The sequence below is a fragment of the Sinocyclocheilus grahami genome, unplaced genomic scaffold, assembly GCF_001515645.1.
Source record: "Sinocyclocheilus grahami isolate Dianchi unplaced genomic scaffold, SAMN03320097.WGS_v1.1 scaffold14.1, whole genome shotgun sequence".
Lineage (NCBI taxonomy): Eukaryota > Metazoa > Chordata > Actinopteri > Cypriniformes > Cyprinidae > Sinocyclocheilus > Sinocyclocheilus grahami.
Window position 1 is genome coordinate 1,234,807 of NW_015505193.1, and position 15,441 is coordinate 1,250,247.

At 34.7% G+C, this 15,441-nt stretch overlaps 1 protein-coding gene across 1 annotated transcript in view; it reads left to right on the plus strand.

Annotated features, from left to right (window-relative positions):
• The window catches only part of iqsec3b (IQ motif and Sec7 domain ArfGEF 3b), a 22,525-nt gene extending 9,807 nt beyond the window's left edge, over positions 1-12,718 (plus strand). The window contains exons 6-13 of the mRNA XM_016292607.1: positions 2,858-3,019; positions 4,324-4,446; positions 4,589-4,755; positions 6,063-6,206; positions 7,490-7,648; positions 8,150-8,239; positions 8,332-8,372; positions 12,183-12,718. Of these exons, the coding sequence (XP_016148093.1) occupies positions 2,858-3,019; positions 4,324-4,446; positions 4,589-4,755; positions 6,063-6,206; positions 7,490-7,648; positions 8,150-8,239; positions 8,332-8,372; positions 12,183-12,617 (1,321 nt within the window). The 3' untranslated portion in view covers positions 12,618-12,718. The remainder of the gene's footprint in view (positions 1-2,857; positions 3,020-4,323; positions 4,447-4,588; positions 4,756-6,062; positions 6,207-7,489; positions 7,649-8,149; positions 8,240-8,331; positions 8,373-12,182) is intronic.
• The last annotated feature ends 2,723 nt before the right edge of the window (positions 12,719-15,441 follow it).

A 15,441-nucleotide genomic window follows, 5' to 3' on the forward strand; every position in this document is an offset into this window, starting at 1 on the left:
TTTTTTATATTTAAAGAATTTGCCACTGATGATTCAAACACGAGTTTTGGGCAGTGTGGAGTAGCGCTTGTTGTTTGTCATTTCTCCGATCACAAATGCAGACATGGTTTTATGTTTACGCGGCACGATACGCGACGCAACGCATAAAACAGTATAAGTCATTATAATCAGTAATTGTGTCCCCACTGGATGCAACAAATGCCTCGTTTATATTGGGTTTTATTGTTTTTGTCTTGTCGCGCCAGGACACAGGGCATCACAGTATGGTAAGGGGCATAACATTTCCGTCACACGCTTGAGGTATTCGGCCAATCACAACACACTGGATAGCTGGCCAATCAGAGCACACCTCACTTTTTCAGACCGATGAGCTTTGTAAAAATCGACATGTTTCAGAAAGGCGGGGCATAGAGGAGAAACAATAATGTACAGTATGTGGAAAATAATGTGTTTTTTGAACCTTAAACCGCATAAACACATTTCATTACACCAAATACACAAAATAATGTTCTTTTTAGCAACGTCATATGACCCCTTTAAAATTGAATTAGCTTTCAATTTAAGTTATTATTTTAATTTTAGATTCACTTTTAGTATTTTTTGTTGCTTTGACATTTTATCCCCCCCCCGCCATATTTCTATATGGCTTTATTTTTATTTCAGTTTTAGTAATTTTAATATTGTGGTCATTTTAATTTTAATTTTAGTTTCTTTCTTTTTTTGTTGCTTTGACGTTTTATTAATTTTTATATACTTCTATATAGCTTTAATTTATTTTTATGTTTTAGTTTTAGTACTTTAAAATGAATTTAGTTGCCAAAGCAACATTTCTAATTTGTAAGTTATATTTTATTTTAGTTACTGAAAAAAAAATCAGTAGTTTTAGTTACAAAAAAAAAAAGAATACTGCAAATCTTACTATCATACGAGGAAAACTGATTCATAAAGGGATTAGAAGAAATTAATATAACTGTCATATTTAACTAGAAATGCAAAGTTTGTCAAGGTAAACTTTAAATTTTGGCTTATCAAAACCTTGTTTGAAAGTTCTGAAAGAACTTTATGTTTTAAAGGTTTTATAGGCCTTACAAACAAGCAAGCAAACATATTATAGAATTGCTCAAATTACTAATCCTAAAGAAAAGAGCTTTTGTTTGCAGGGTCAGTTTGCCCATGACTAAAAAGTTGAGTGCATTTTCATTATACCTGCTGATACACTCTGACAAATACACACGCTTGCTCACGTATACACACACAAATACTCAAGAAGACTATATTATACTCCCTCAGGGGTGATTGTGAAGCTCTTTCTCTGCTCCATTTTGTGTGTGTATCTCTTTCAGACAACCACACACACACACACACACACACACACACACACACACACACACACAGAGAGAGAATAAAGCCAATCGTCAGAGGCTTCAGAGTGCATCAGCACTCAATTGAAATCTCAGATCAGATTCACTTTGACATGCTTGACGTGAGTAGCACCAAGGTTGCCAAGGTAACCAGGTGATCCACTCACACACACACGGTTTTACTCAGGCTGTGACTAAGGGACACTGATGCTTTTATAAGGTTTCTGTCAGGATGTATGAGGGAATTTTGTGTTTCAGCTATTTGCTCACAAAGAGTAAGTGGCGTGTAGCATGTTTGGGGTCAAAAAGTGAAAGTATCTTAAAAAATTAAGTTTGAAAGTATCTTGTGCTAAAAATCGGAATTTGGTTTTAAGTGATAATTTTCCAGATTAAACAGGCTCTTTCGCTTCTGTAGCTTTACGATTTCATGCCCCAAAGATCTGAGTGAATCATTCATTTTTTATTTATTTTTTGAGAGAAATAGGTTTAAGGTTAATATGTGGTTTTCTGTGATTACCGTTACATAATTAGTAGCAATTTTGAGTGGCAAATTGTATAAATTTGTTTAACTGTCTAAACTCGTGGGCTATGAAATATAATTTCTACATTTCATCTTAATCTTTAAGAGAAAGGTGTTTAAATGTCATTATTGGCTTAATTTTACGTCTCAAATGCCATGGACTGTTGTACTTTCAATGATTGGGGTAAGTACAGTAGGTCTCTTTTGCTCACCAAGACTGCATTTATTTGACTGAAATGACAGAAAAACAGTAAAATATTATTATTTAAAACAACAGTTTTCTGTTTTCATATAAATGATAAAATATATTAATGATATAATATATATTTTATTAATATAAATTTATTCCTCTGATGCAAAGCCGAATTCTGAATAAAAATAAAATAAAAAATGTATTTGAAATAGACATCTTTTGTAACATTATAAATGTCATTACTGTCACTTTTGATCAATTGAATGCATTCTTGCTGAATAAAAGTATTAATTAAAAAAAAAAAAAAATACTGACCCCAGACTTTTGAAGAGTAGTCAGCATAAACATAAATATAAGCTGCTCAGTCCTGTTTTGATATAGACATTGTGATGCACATATGGACGATTGTGTCTCTGGAACAGAATGTTGACAAGATGTGAGCTAACGTGGAAAGAATAATCTGCATGTAAATACTGCAAGTTTGTAGCTATGAATATTTTTCTTAACACACATATACACGTGACCCTGCGCACACGCACTCCTAGAAACAATTCATAATAACTTTCACAGGCCCAGAATGAATGCAAATTGAAAACAAAACAAAACAAAAAAATTTTAAGTAAAAAAAAAATCGTAATGATTCCAAACTTTAAATCGATAGTGTACAATAAATGAATAAATAAATATGAAAATGTACAACAACATTAATGCAACATTGGTAAGTGTTATCTCTAGCTTCTTGAGAAAAATGAGTTACCTACATCTTTCATGATCTTCCTGCAGAAATCCAGACAAAGGTATCCAGTTCCTGATCTCCAGGGGCTTTATTCCAGACACAGCCATTGGTGTGGCTCACTTCCTGTTGCAGAGGAAGGGTTTGAGTCGACAGATGATAGGAGAGTTCCTGGGTAACAGCAAGAGGCAGTTCAACAGAGATGTGTTAGAGTGAGTTGTGTCTTCATACAATTTTATGCACTCTACTTTTCTCTGTATCATAGTCATTTTGCAGACAATTACACATCCTCTGTCTGATGAGACAAAAAATCTAAGTCATATAAAACATTTATAATAAGCCCTGAAAAAATAAATAATAATAGTTGAATTTACAGCATAGTTACAGTATGTTTTCCTTGGTGAGAAAAGAAGCTTCCGATGCACTGGAACAACAACAAAAACAAGACACGGATAATAAAAAAATATAAATATAAAATAAATATATAAACACAACAGACAAAATGTAATATAGTTAAATATAGTATACATTTATGTTTTGCTAAATTTATAAATATAGTAAAAAAAGTAATATATTTTAATTAAATAAACACATACATAAAATGATATTTATGTTGTTAATCGTTTATCGCTTTTAAAACAAATACTACTAATAATAATGAATACATAAACCCTTTAATTAATAAATAAATATACACACAATATAAACAATAAACAAATAACATATGTACACAGTTGACAGTCGCTGGGGTATATTTGTAGCAACAGCCAAAAATACATTGTATGGGTAAAAATTATTACTTTTTTTTAATGTCAAAAATCATTAGGATATTAAGTAAAGATCATGTTCCATGAAGATATTTTGTAAATTTCCTACTGTAAATATATTAAAACTTCAATTTTGATTAGTAATATGCATCGCTAAGAACTTCATTTGGACAACTTTAAAGGCGATTTTCTCAATATTTTGATTTTTTTGCACCCTCAGATTCCAGATGTTCAAATAGTTGTATCTCGGACAAATATTGTCCTATCCTAACAAACCATACATCAATGGAAAGCTTATTTATTCATCTTTCAGATGATGTATACATCTCAATTTCGAAAAATTTACCCTTATGACTGGTTTTGTGGTCCAGGGCCACATATAAGGAATTATCAAGACAATGCAAAAAAAATAAGCCAGATTTGTGACTGCCAATACAATGTAAATCTAAATGTAAAAATACTGTCAGAAATATTATTAAACTGAAGTATTAATTAACATATTCTAAAATTATATTCTTGTTTCGAAAGAGTTAGAGTTAATATAACTGAATTAACCTGGCTGCATTAGCTTATATTAACCAATGCACGAATATAACCACATATTCAGGATTGGGGGTTCTTATTTAAGAACCAACCACTGAAGGTAATAATACCCCATTTTCATTTCTTACAGTGCTGGAGCCTCATAAATTGGGCTCTTAATTTAAACCGAGCACATTTACGAGTTTTATGTGGTCTCTCTCTCTCAGCTGTGTGGTGGATGAGATGGATTTCTCCATGCTGGAGCTGGATGAAGCTTTGAGGAAGTTTCAGGCTCATGTGCGAGTGCAAGGAGAAGCTCAAAAAGTCGAGAGACTCATTGAAGCATTCAGGTGAGAATCATACACGACAGTGCTGGAAATGAAGTGTCATTTCCTAGACACACATGCAATTTTCCAAATGAACTATGGTCATTTTATCCATTAGGTGCAGAACATTGACTATAATGTGCATTAATGTTGTACTTTCTTTCAGTCAGAGGTATTGTATGTGTAACCCTGACGTGGTGCAGCAGTTTCATAACCCAGACACCATCTTCATCCTGGCCTTCGCCATCGTGCTGCTGAACACAGACATGTACAGTCCCAACATCAAACTAGAGCGCAAGATGCATCTGGAAGACTTCATTCGTAATCTACGAGGTGTGTTTATGCGTGTTGTTAATTAACACCGGAGGCCTGTTGGTGTTTTGAGGTCAGAGATTGGATATTTGATTTTAAATATTGCCAGTTTGAATCAACTTTCCATCTTCATGTTTAAATTTGCAATCAAAAGAGACATTTTGATCTCCTAGGAGCGTAGGCAGTATGAGTGTGTGTGTTTCTTGGACCGATTCCTGGTCTCTGATCAAACAGTTTTTGATCTGTTGCCTACTTTCCGCAGATATAACAAACACATGCTATAAGAGAGCCGCACTTTAAAGTGAGATGAAAAGACATGGGGATTGGAACAAAATCAGAGCATGCTATTAGTCGAGCTCTGGTTTATGATGGGACTTTTCCATAAGCCAAATAAATCCTCACTTCAGAAAAATTACACAGTGACACTTCTGCTTTTTATGGAAGCTTATTTTTTCCACGGAATAAAAATTTAAATATTAAACTTTTTCTCTCACAATTCAGACTTTTTTCTTGCAATTGCAAGTTGATATCTCACAAATGCAAGTAATAAACTCGTAAAGTTTTTAAGTCTGACTTTTTATTCTGACTATTAATTCTGACTTTAATTCTGACTACCTCAAGCTAAAAAAACTTTCGATTCTGAAAAAACTTTTTTCCTCCGAATTCTCAGTTTAAATTTCACAATGAATAACTCACAATTGTGAGAAATAAACTCGTAATTCTGAGAAAAAAATTCTGAATTTAGTTTATCGACTTTTTTCTACGAATTTTAAGTTAACATTTCGCAGTTAATACTGTTGTTTGTTTCGCAGTTAATCACTCACAACTGCGAGATGTAAACTCATAATTCTGATTAAAAGTCAGAATTGTGAGTTTATAGTTTTGACTTTAATTCTAATTTAATTTTAATTCTGAGTTTACATTTTGCAAATTAATAACTTGCAATGGCGATATAAACTCGCAATTCTGAGAAGTTTATAACTCACGTTTGCTAGAATGTCAGAATTATGATTTTATCATTCAGATTTTTTCCCTCAGAATTCTCAGTTAAGATTTCACAATTAATAACTGAATTATGAGATTGAAGTCACAATTGTGAGAAAAATAGCCAAATTCTGAGATAAAAAGTCACTATTACCTATTTAAAATATTTTGATTCCATGCCTTTCCATAGCTTCTCCATATACTTTGGTCCTTGTTAACAAAAGATTCATTCTTATTACAGAACAGGCAATCCAGAACATTGTACACAGTTTTCAAGACTTCATCTATTCTTGCATTAGTATTTAAAATGTTAAAAGGTAATAAATAACTAAATTCACATTTAGGAGTGGATGATGGGGCAGATATTCCACGGGAGATGCTAGCCGGGATATATGAGCGGATTCAGCAGAGGGAGCTGCGCTCAAACGAGGATCATGTGACTTATGTTACCAGGGTGGAGCAAAGCATTCTGGGAATGAAGACGGTGAGTCAGTTCTCTACCAATTATACATAAAGGTCATGTAAATGTGAAAAGTGCATCACCTTTCGGTTCGGTTTGCACTTGGTGAAAAGGTGATTAGAGACAGTGAGATATCTGACCGAACAATTGGCTTCTCAACAATACATTTATTAGTGGGTCTTGCAAAGCCAAAGATCAGCATTACGATCACTCACACGTGAACAACCTCTAACACTAAGTACTGAACTTATCCTGAACTGTTGCTATAGACAAACAGGCAAATGACTAGAGATTCTTCTCAATGATTCAAGTATCTTAACAGTTTTAAGGAATTCATATTTGGAAAAAAAGAAGTGCAATTACATTGCCAAAAGATGAGATTGTTTGAATTTAAACAGTTTTTGAAAACGGTTCATTTACAACTTATATACAGTAACTACTGTATATAAGGTGTAAAATTGACCGTTTTCAAAAACTGTTTAAATTTAAAGGGGTCATCGGATGCTACATGCACTTTTACAAGTTGTTTGAACTGAAATGTGTGTTGGCAGTGTGTGTACACAACCACCCTAAAATGAGAAGAAACATATCAACTTGTGGAAAATGGGCATCCTATGACACCTTTAAACTATCTAATCTTGCACATTGAAGCACATTACACATTTTGTCAGCAGTATTTTATTACTGCTGACAAAATGTGTAATGTGCATCTTTAACATCTTCAACCATATGTTGTCATATGAACAAACAGTTAGTGATTTAAGTCTAGTCACAGCTAGTTACGCTGTATGTGTTTGATTCAATAAAATAGACTCATTAGTTCAAGAATCGGACTACACTGGTGGCATTATATGTTTTTGATTTACTAAAAAAATCTGTAGTTCGAGAGTTAGATTACTGGTTGCGCTATACTGTATGTTTTTGATTCACTAAAAAGAACCAGCTCAGAAGAATTTAATTTCTTTGTGAATTAGACTACATTGGTTACGATGAATGTTTTTGATTCTCTCTATATAAACAATCAATCAGTGAACCTATAAAGATTGTTTTGATGAAATAATCTTCAAAAAAAAGAAATGTCTCGAGTATGAAGTGAATATGCTGCCATTTTTATGTAATCAAAAAGAAAATATTTATTATATTTAAAGGTAATTACATTATAATGCATTTCAACAATTATTTTTTTGATTTCAACCTTTTTTTTTAAATTTTGATTTCTTTTTTAAATAATAAAAAGCAGAACCTTACGGAGCAGAACCTTGTTTAATATTTGCAGTGTCATACATATATGATGTGTGTTTTCTTTCACAGATTACCCTCATGGAATCACGATATTGTCTCCGTTCTCGTCAGAGAAGAAGCAGGTGGTGAGTTTCTGCTCTCAGAGCGCAGAGGAGCTGCTCAAGTTTGTAGAGGACCTGAGAGAGAGCATCACAGAGGTGGCAGAGATGGAACAAATACGGATTGAGTGTGAGTGTCTTTGCATGTTATTGTGTGCTCATTTACTCATGTTCACACGCTTTAGGGTAGTGATAGTCACATTTATTTAAAATTAGAATTTAACAAAAAATCCCTGGGTTTCTGGATGTCCATGTTCTGTCAAACCAAAAAAAACAAAAAAACAGACTAGCATTAAATCTAGAGACTTTTGACCTGGTCCAGCAAGGTCACCACTTAGCAACCACAAAGAACACCCTAGCAAACACATAGCAACATGCAAAGATTTTTCAGTTTAACATAATTGGAAAATAATACTGTATATAATAGAACAGTGCATGTTTTCTAAATTTTAAGATGTTTATTAGCACTATAAATAATTTATACATTATTTCTAACATTTTAACTCATTATCATTACCTAAAGGTTAGCTCGAAATGTAATGAATTCTCTATATTCCCCAGTGGTTTGAATGCCACGGTTGTGAGGAATGTTGTGGCTGTCATTAAAGTGAATTATGTATGTGGTTCTCAGGGGAACTAGAAAGACAACAGGTTGTGAGAAATCAAACTAACAAGAACGACACACAACTAGACATCCACGCTGGACTTAGTTCTGCTTCAGGTACACACACACACACACACACACATACAAACACGCGCTATACACAACGATAAGCCTGTTTTTGATGTCTTGTGTATTTGTGTGGCTTGCAGGGGATGATATTTATGAGAAAACGGGAAGCAATGCAGTAGAGGTTTGTATCAATAAATCGTGGTCTGAGTGCAGTGCAAAATTATGTTTAGATTCTCTGTGCATGTATGTACGGTGTCCTCCAAAAGTTTGGGAATGCCCTAGGCAAAGTGGGATTTTGCATATCAGTATAAACCTTTGTAATTTTTAGTGATGTCTTTGCAATGATAAGGGACAACTCAAAGTATGAAAGCATATTTTTTAAAGGAATAGTTCACCTAAAAATGAGAATTTGCTGAAAATGTACTCACCCTCAAGCCAAGATGTAGATGAGTTTGTTTGTTCATCAGAACAGATTTGGAGAAATGTAGCATTCCATCACTTGCTCACCAAAGGATCCTCTGCAGTGAATGGGTGCCGTCAGAATGAGAGTCCAAACAGCTGATAAAAACATCCCAATAATCCACAAGTAATCCACACAACTCCAGTCCGGCAATTAATGTCTTCTCAAGTGAAAAGTTGCCTGTTTATAAGAAACAAATCCTTCATATCTTCAAACCATTGCTGGCCAAAATATGAGTTCATAATCCATAATAACGCTTCCTCCAGTGAAAAAGTCCATCCCCTGTTGTTCCTCACATCCAAATAAAAAAAAATGTTTTGGACTGTTTTCACTTGTAAACAGTGCTTGATCTGTGCATATTTCTCTCCTGATTCAGACGAGACAACATTTTCAATGGAGAAAGCAATATAGTGTCTAAGGAACTCGTATCTAGGCTGGATGCCAGCTATTTTAGCAGACGGTTTGAAGTTAAAAACGTCTTGATGGATTTGTTTATTTCAAACAATCATCTTTTTCCTACACAAGATGTTAACTGATGGACTGGAGTGGTGTGGATTACTTGTGGATTATTGTGATGTTTTTATCAGCTGTTTGGACTCTCATTCTGACGGCACCCATTCACTGCAGAGGATCCATTGGTGAGCAATTGGTGAAATGCTACATTTCTCCAAATCTGTTCTGATGAAGAAACAAACTCTACATCTTATATGGCCTGAGGGTGAGCACTTTTTCATTTTTGGGTAAGCTATTTCTTTAAATCAGTAAATAAAGTAAGTAAGTAAATAAATAAATAAATTCAAAGCATAGAAAAATACAACACTCTTAAAAATAAAATTTCAAAAGAGGATGCCTTCATGGAACCATCACTGCCAATGAAGAACCTTTATTTTAAGGGGTTTAGAGCTGGTTATAAAGTATCTCTAAACTGTGTTCTGTTTGGTCTGTTGTTCTGTCAATCAATCAATCAAATAAAAAAGAAAATTACCTTCAATGATAATTGTATAATACTTTAATGTTTCCACATTTTTGGGGAACATTGTAGGTGGTGACAGCACGTATTGTAGTTTTTAATTGTCTATTCAGTTATCATCACTATCTCCTTGCAGAATCAGAGATAACCTCCACACCGACCCCAAACTCCCTGCCCTTTACCCTTTGACTTTTGAGCTCACTCTGACCCCGTTGTCCATCAGAATGGAGACGCCCGCCCTCGGTGTCTTCACTGCAATCACACACCACTGGTGCAGAGCAATAACAGCACTGCCGCCCCCCAGAAAACACCATCCACCACCCCTCGCTGTGATCTGTAATCTATGGCCTCTCATTCGGGCTTTTGCTGGCTGCTGTTTTAATGCTGCATACAGCTGCTGTTGTTGTGTGGTGAAGTTCTTTAAATGTCAAAATCTTTAGTGGAAATGATGTCGGCAGGGTATTTAAGTAAGACACACTGATAAGCGCATTCACACATACAGCCTTTGCCTTTAAAGGAAATGTTGTGGCTAATGTTTTGGAATTGCAATGAAATGCAGACATTGATGCCATGCACTAATTAAGCCCAAATATATATCCTGTTACATTCAGATGTACAATATTGTTTCAAATTTGGGGTCAGTAAAATGTAAAAAAAATAATTAATACTTTCATTAAGTAGAGATGCATTCAATTGATCAAAAGTGACAGCAAAGACATTTATAATGTTTCTAAAGATTTCCATTTCAAATAAATGCTGTTCTCTTGAACTTTCTATTCATTGAAGAATCAAGAAAAAAAAACGTATCAGGGTTTACACAAAAATATTAAGCAGCACAGCTGATTTTAACATTGATAATAATAAAAAATATTTCATGAGCAGCAAATCAGCATATTAGAAGGATCATGTGACACTGAAGACTGGAGTAATGATGCTGAAAATTCCGTCTGCCATCACAGGAATAAATTACATTTTACAATATATTTAAATAGAAAACATATACTTTAAATTATAATAATATTTCACAATTTTACTGTATTTTTGATCAAATAAATGCAGTCTTGGTGAGCATGAGAGACATTTGAATGGTAGTGTACATTTCAAAATACACTTGCCTACCAGAGAGAAAAAAAAGTCATTGCTTGTAGAATAACAAAGATAAGATTTGCAATGCACGTCCAGAAACACCATTGTAATAGTTTCAATAGCTCTTGCACTGGAAGTCATTCAAATTCAAATACTTCATTAAAAAGAGCCGAAATGAAAGGACCGAGCTGTGGTTACTGTGGACAGACAGGCTACACGAATGCTCTTTCACAAGATGCCAAACACATAACACGTATACACATGCAAACAAGGTCTATCAAGACAAGGTGCAAATTGCCCAGCATGCAATAAGGACCCTCGCTGCCAAGCTTCTAGGCCCTCGAGGGGCACTTTAATGATTCTTACAGACGGATAAAAATATAACAGTCTGATTAGCAGCGCAGTAATAAAAGGAAGTGCATAAGATAGCAGTTAATTATCCAAATCACGGTAGTTTAAGTAGGAAGTCAGCGTTGCTCGCTTTCACCGCTCACTCCGACTGCACTGTATGTATGTAGTCATGATGTGTTTTGCCTGCATGCTCTGGCAGATTTTTTGCACTTGTTTTTCACTAAAAAAAGAAGAAATAAAAGAAGAAAATTAATTTTTGGAAGAAAAAAATCTGCCATTGCAGTAAGACAAAATACACTTTGAGTTTTGTAATTTATATTAAAGATACAGTCTATTATTATTATTAGATATTTTCTAAAATAATATTATAAAAATATTATTAGATAAATTCAAAAATAGACTGAATTTTGAATATAATTTTTTTTAACAAATTTCACTTTCCATCATATACAGTTTTTTGTTGTTGCTGTTGTTGTTTTTACAAAATGAGATTTATTTATTTTTTAATAAAATTTTAATTACAGTCTTCAACGGAGTGGGAAAATATGTTCACATACTCCATTTAATGTCAAAGAACTTTACAAAGCAAGCCACAAAAAAAAAAAAAATTTTTTTTTTCTCAAAATCTGTAATTTTCTGTCACCGTTTGGATATAGCAAATCTCCCACAAGTGTAGCAGAACACATCTGGGTCATGTTTGCATTTTCTTTTGTCACTGGCCATAATTCTAACACTGAAATCAAGATTAGGCATGAAATAATGTCTTCAGAAACATTCATATGTGAAAATTGGCTGAGAATTGAAGAAATAATTCTACCCTTGCTGAGATGAAGACAGGAATCATATCTTTGTGGCAGTTTTTCTGCTGATTAAGGGATCATACATGACTTCTTTACCATAATTGTCAAAAGCAAAACTGCTATGAAATGTATCATATTTTGTGAGAAATTCTGACATGCCGCTTTCACCCACTCCGACCGCACTGTATGTATGTAGATGTGCCGTCTTTTGCCGCCTGCATGCTCTGTGGCATGGCCTTGTCATGTGTTTCCACACCAGAGGGACGTGAGAGTGCAGCAGGCCAGGCTGATAACGCTTCCTGCTTCTGGCTGTTTCTAAACTAGGTGTCAATTCACAACAGGCTCCAAACGTACCAACTCAGCTCTACTCTGGCCCCACCCAGCGCTCAGCAACACCTGGCCGTCCTGCCTAGCCCCGCCCCTGGCTCCGCCCTCACCATCTCCCCCGACACCCTGATCCAGTGCCAGCAGATCGTGAAGGTGATCGTCGTGGACTCTGCTGGGCGTGGCCATGTGGAGGCGTTCCTCAGGCACAACCCCGCCCATCGCCTCATCCAATCGGCCGTCTCCACGCCCACCAGGTCACGGGAGGGAGGCAAGCAGCAACAGCAGCAGCAGCAGCAGCAGCAGCAGCCGCCCCTCCCTCCCCCGCCGCCTCCTTATCATCACCCGCATCAGTTTTGCCCCCCGACCCCTCCACCACCACGCCACCTACTTAGCCAACGCAGGTACTCCAGCGGGACACGCAGCCTAGTCTGAACAACACACACTCAGACGAGTTTACACCTGTTAAAGGGATTGTTAACCTAGAACACTCTCTCTTTATTTAACCACTCTCATGTCGTTCCAAACTCTTTTTTTTTTTTTTTTACAGAACACAAAAAAGACATTTTGAATAATGTTTACACAGTTTTTTTTCCAGTATAAAAACAATTTATAGTGAAAAAATATATATAATGAAAAGCACAATTAAATGTAGTCTGTACATTTTGTGGCCTCTGAAGTCCTCTTAAGCCATATATGAGCTGAAAATTTATGTCCATTAAATTTATGTTCACTGAAAACCGCCAGTGGAATTCTAATGGCTTTCAAGGAAACATTTAGATGCATTAATTTTTATTATCATTATTATTTTAGACAAATACACTTGTCTATGAATAAGTCGTCTTAATATTTCATTTAGTGTTGCTTCAAGTAAGATTTCAATAAGATATTTTAACTAGAAAGTAAATACAAAAACAGACAAAAATACTTGCAATTTATGAAGTGTAAACTGTCCAGTGTTATTTTTGTATTATTTATATACTATTATAATATTTATTCATATTTTACATTTGTTTTTTTTTCCTTCTGTTTCTCATTTTAAGTTTAGATTAAGTTTTAGTTATGTGCTTTTGTTATTTTTTTTAATATTCTATTTAGCTTAAATTTAGTTTTATTTCAGTTTTAGTTTTCATAATTTTAGCACTTCAACTTGAACGTTATTTAGTTTGCTGACAAGGCAACATTTCTCATTTTTGTTTACATTTTTTAAAGTTCATCTAATATGTATATTTTATTTTTCAGCTTTATTTCAACTAACGAAAATCATTTTTAATGCATGGAAAAGAGCTGTAAAAACATTCTTCAAAAATTCTCTTTTTGTGTTCTATGGAAAAAATAACAGCATACGGATGTAAAGCAACATTAGGGTGAATAAACCATAGAATTTTCAGATTTACATGAACTATTGCTTTAAAACTAAACTATTGTGTACACTCTTTTTGAAGACACAAAATAGCACAAGCAGCCCAATCTAGGCTCACATCGCTCAAAAGCGGCTAAACTCAGAATTGTTGGGTCCTCATGGCCTTAAAGTGTGTATTTAAAGTGAGTAGATGTATGGTATTTTTTTAAGAGGGATTTTTTGTGTGTGCTCACCATGACCCCATATTCAAATGAAATGTTTACATATTTAGATTTCTCCTTAAATGCCCATGTCGTGTGTTGCCCCTGACCTGAACTACAATAGATGGATGTAGTGTAGAGGGAGTGCTTGTGAAGATGAATTTGTTTCTAGACACCACCATAAAATAATGTTGGCAATTATATAAATGTTCACATTGTGTTTTGTGTGGAAATAGAAAATCACCACCCTCTTTCAAAGGTCTTACCTGTTAGTCTTTCGAAAACGAAATCCAATTACAGTTTTTGGATATAAATCATACCTCGCAGCATTTCTGAAAACGAACGAATGCAAAGTAAAATAATTAGGTTAGAAAAGAGAACATCCCCTTGAGTTGGTTTAGATGCAGCAAATAACAATTTGCACCAAGAAGTCTCTGCAGTAAGGATCCTGAACTTAACTACAGTAACCAACTGTATCAGGAGGCAGGTCATGTGACATCTATCTGCACAATTGCATAAATTAAGCTCAACTTTGTGCTTTATTAAAATTGCCAACTCCTTCTGAAAATGAATGACTGTATTGCTGCAAATCAAATCATCCTCTAGTGAATAATTCCAACTGTGTTGTGAATGTCCTGAACCAATGGTTCTGGAAGAAATTTAGGTCAGGACGTGGCCACAAAAGAATTTCTAATTTCCAAGACAAAAGCAACAGATTTTGTCTATATTTGGCATCATCTACTTACTTTCTTATCCTGTCAAGAGTCCCAGCGTCAGCTGCTGAGAAATTTAGGACACTGCCATCCTGAATGGAGGAAGCGCTTGATCTTGAGAGCCGTGCACCTAATGAGGGTGTTGACTGAGCTCCATAAACCCTTTAAAGCGTGTGGATACCTGGCTCCTGAATTGTGCCTTCTCTTAAAAGTATCCTAATGTCCTTTAGAAAGCCCATTTTGGCCCAATGTGAATTGCTAATCTATGCTGTAACCCAATTCAATGTTGTACTTGCTAGAAATAGAAGGTTTCCTGTATTTCTACACTAATCAATATCATTATTGTCCACAACTTCTGATTGGTTAAACCAACTGGGGTTTTTACTTAACAAAATGTTTATATAATAATAACTTTTACTTACAGCATTGAAAAACATTTTATAGCATCCTGCTTAAAAGTGTTAGCTCACTTTCATTCAGATAGCAAAATTTTTTTAATTGATTTATATATATTTAAATATACATTCACATTGAATGTACGTCAAGTATTGATCTTTTAATATTTATAAATGAGTAAAAATCAAAGGAATAGTTCACCTAAAAATGAAAATTTGCTTAAAACATACTCACCCTCAGGTCCTCCAAGATGTAGATGAGTTTGTTTCTTCATCAGAACAGATTTGGAGAAATGTAGCATTCCATCACTTGCTCAGCAACGGATCCTCTGCAGTGAATGGGTGCCGTCAGAATGAGAGTCCGAACAGCTGATAAAAACATCACAATAATCCATAAGTAATCCACACCACTCCAGTCCATCAGTTAACATTCCTGTGAAGCGAAAAGCTGAGTGTTTGTAGGAAACAAACCCATCATCAAGACAATTTAACTTAAAATGAACGTCTCTATCTATATGATTGATTTCTCAAATGAAAACGACATCTCGTCTGAATCAGGAGAAACATATACATAGATCAAGCACTGTT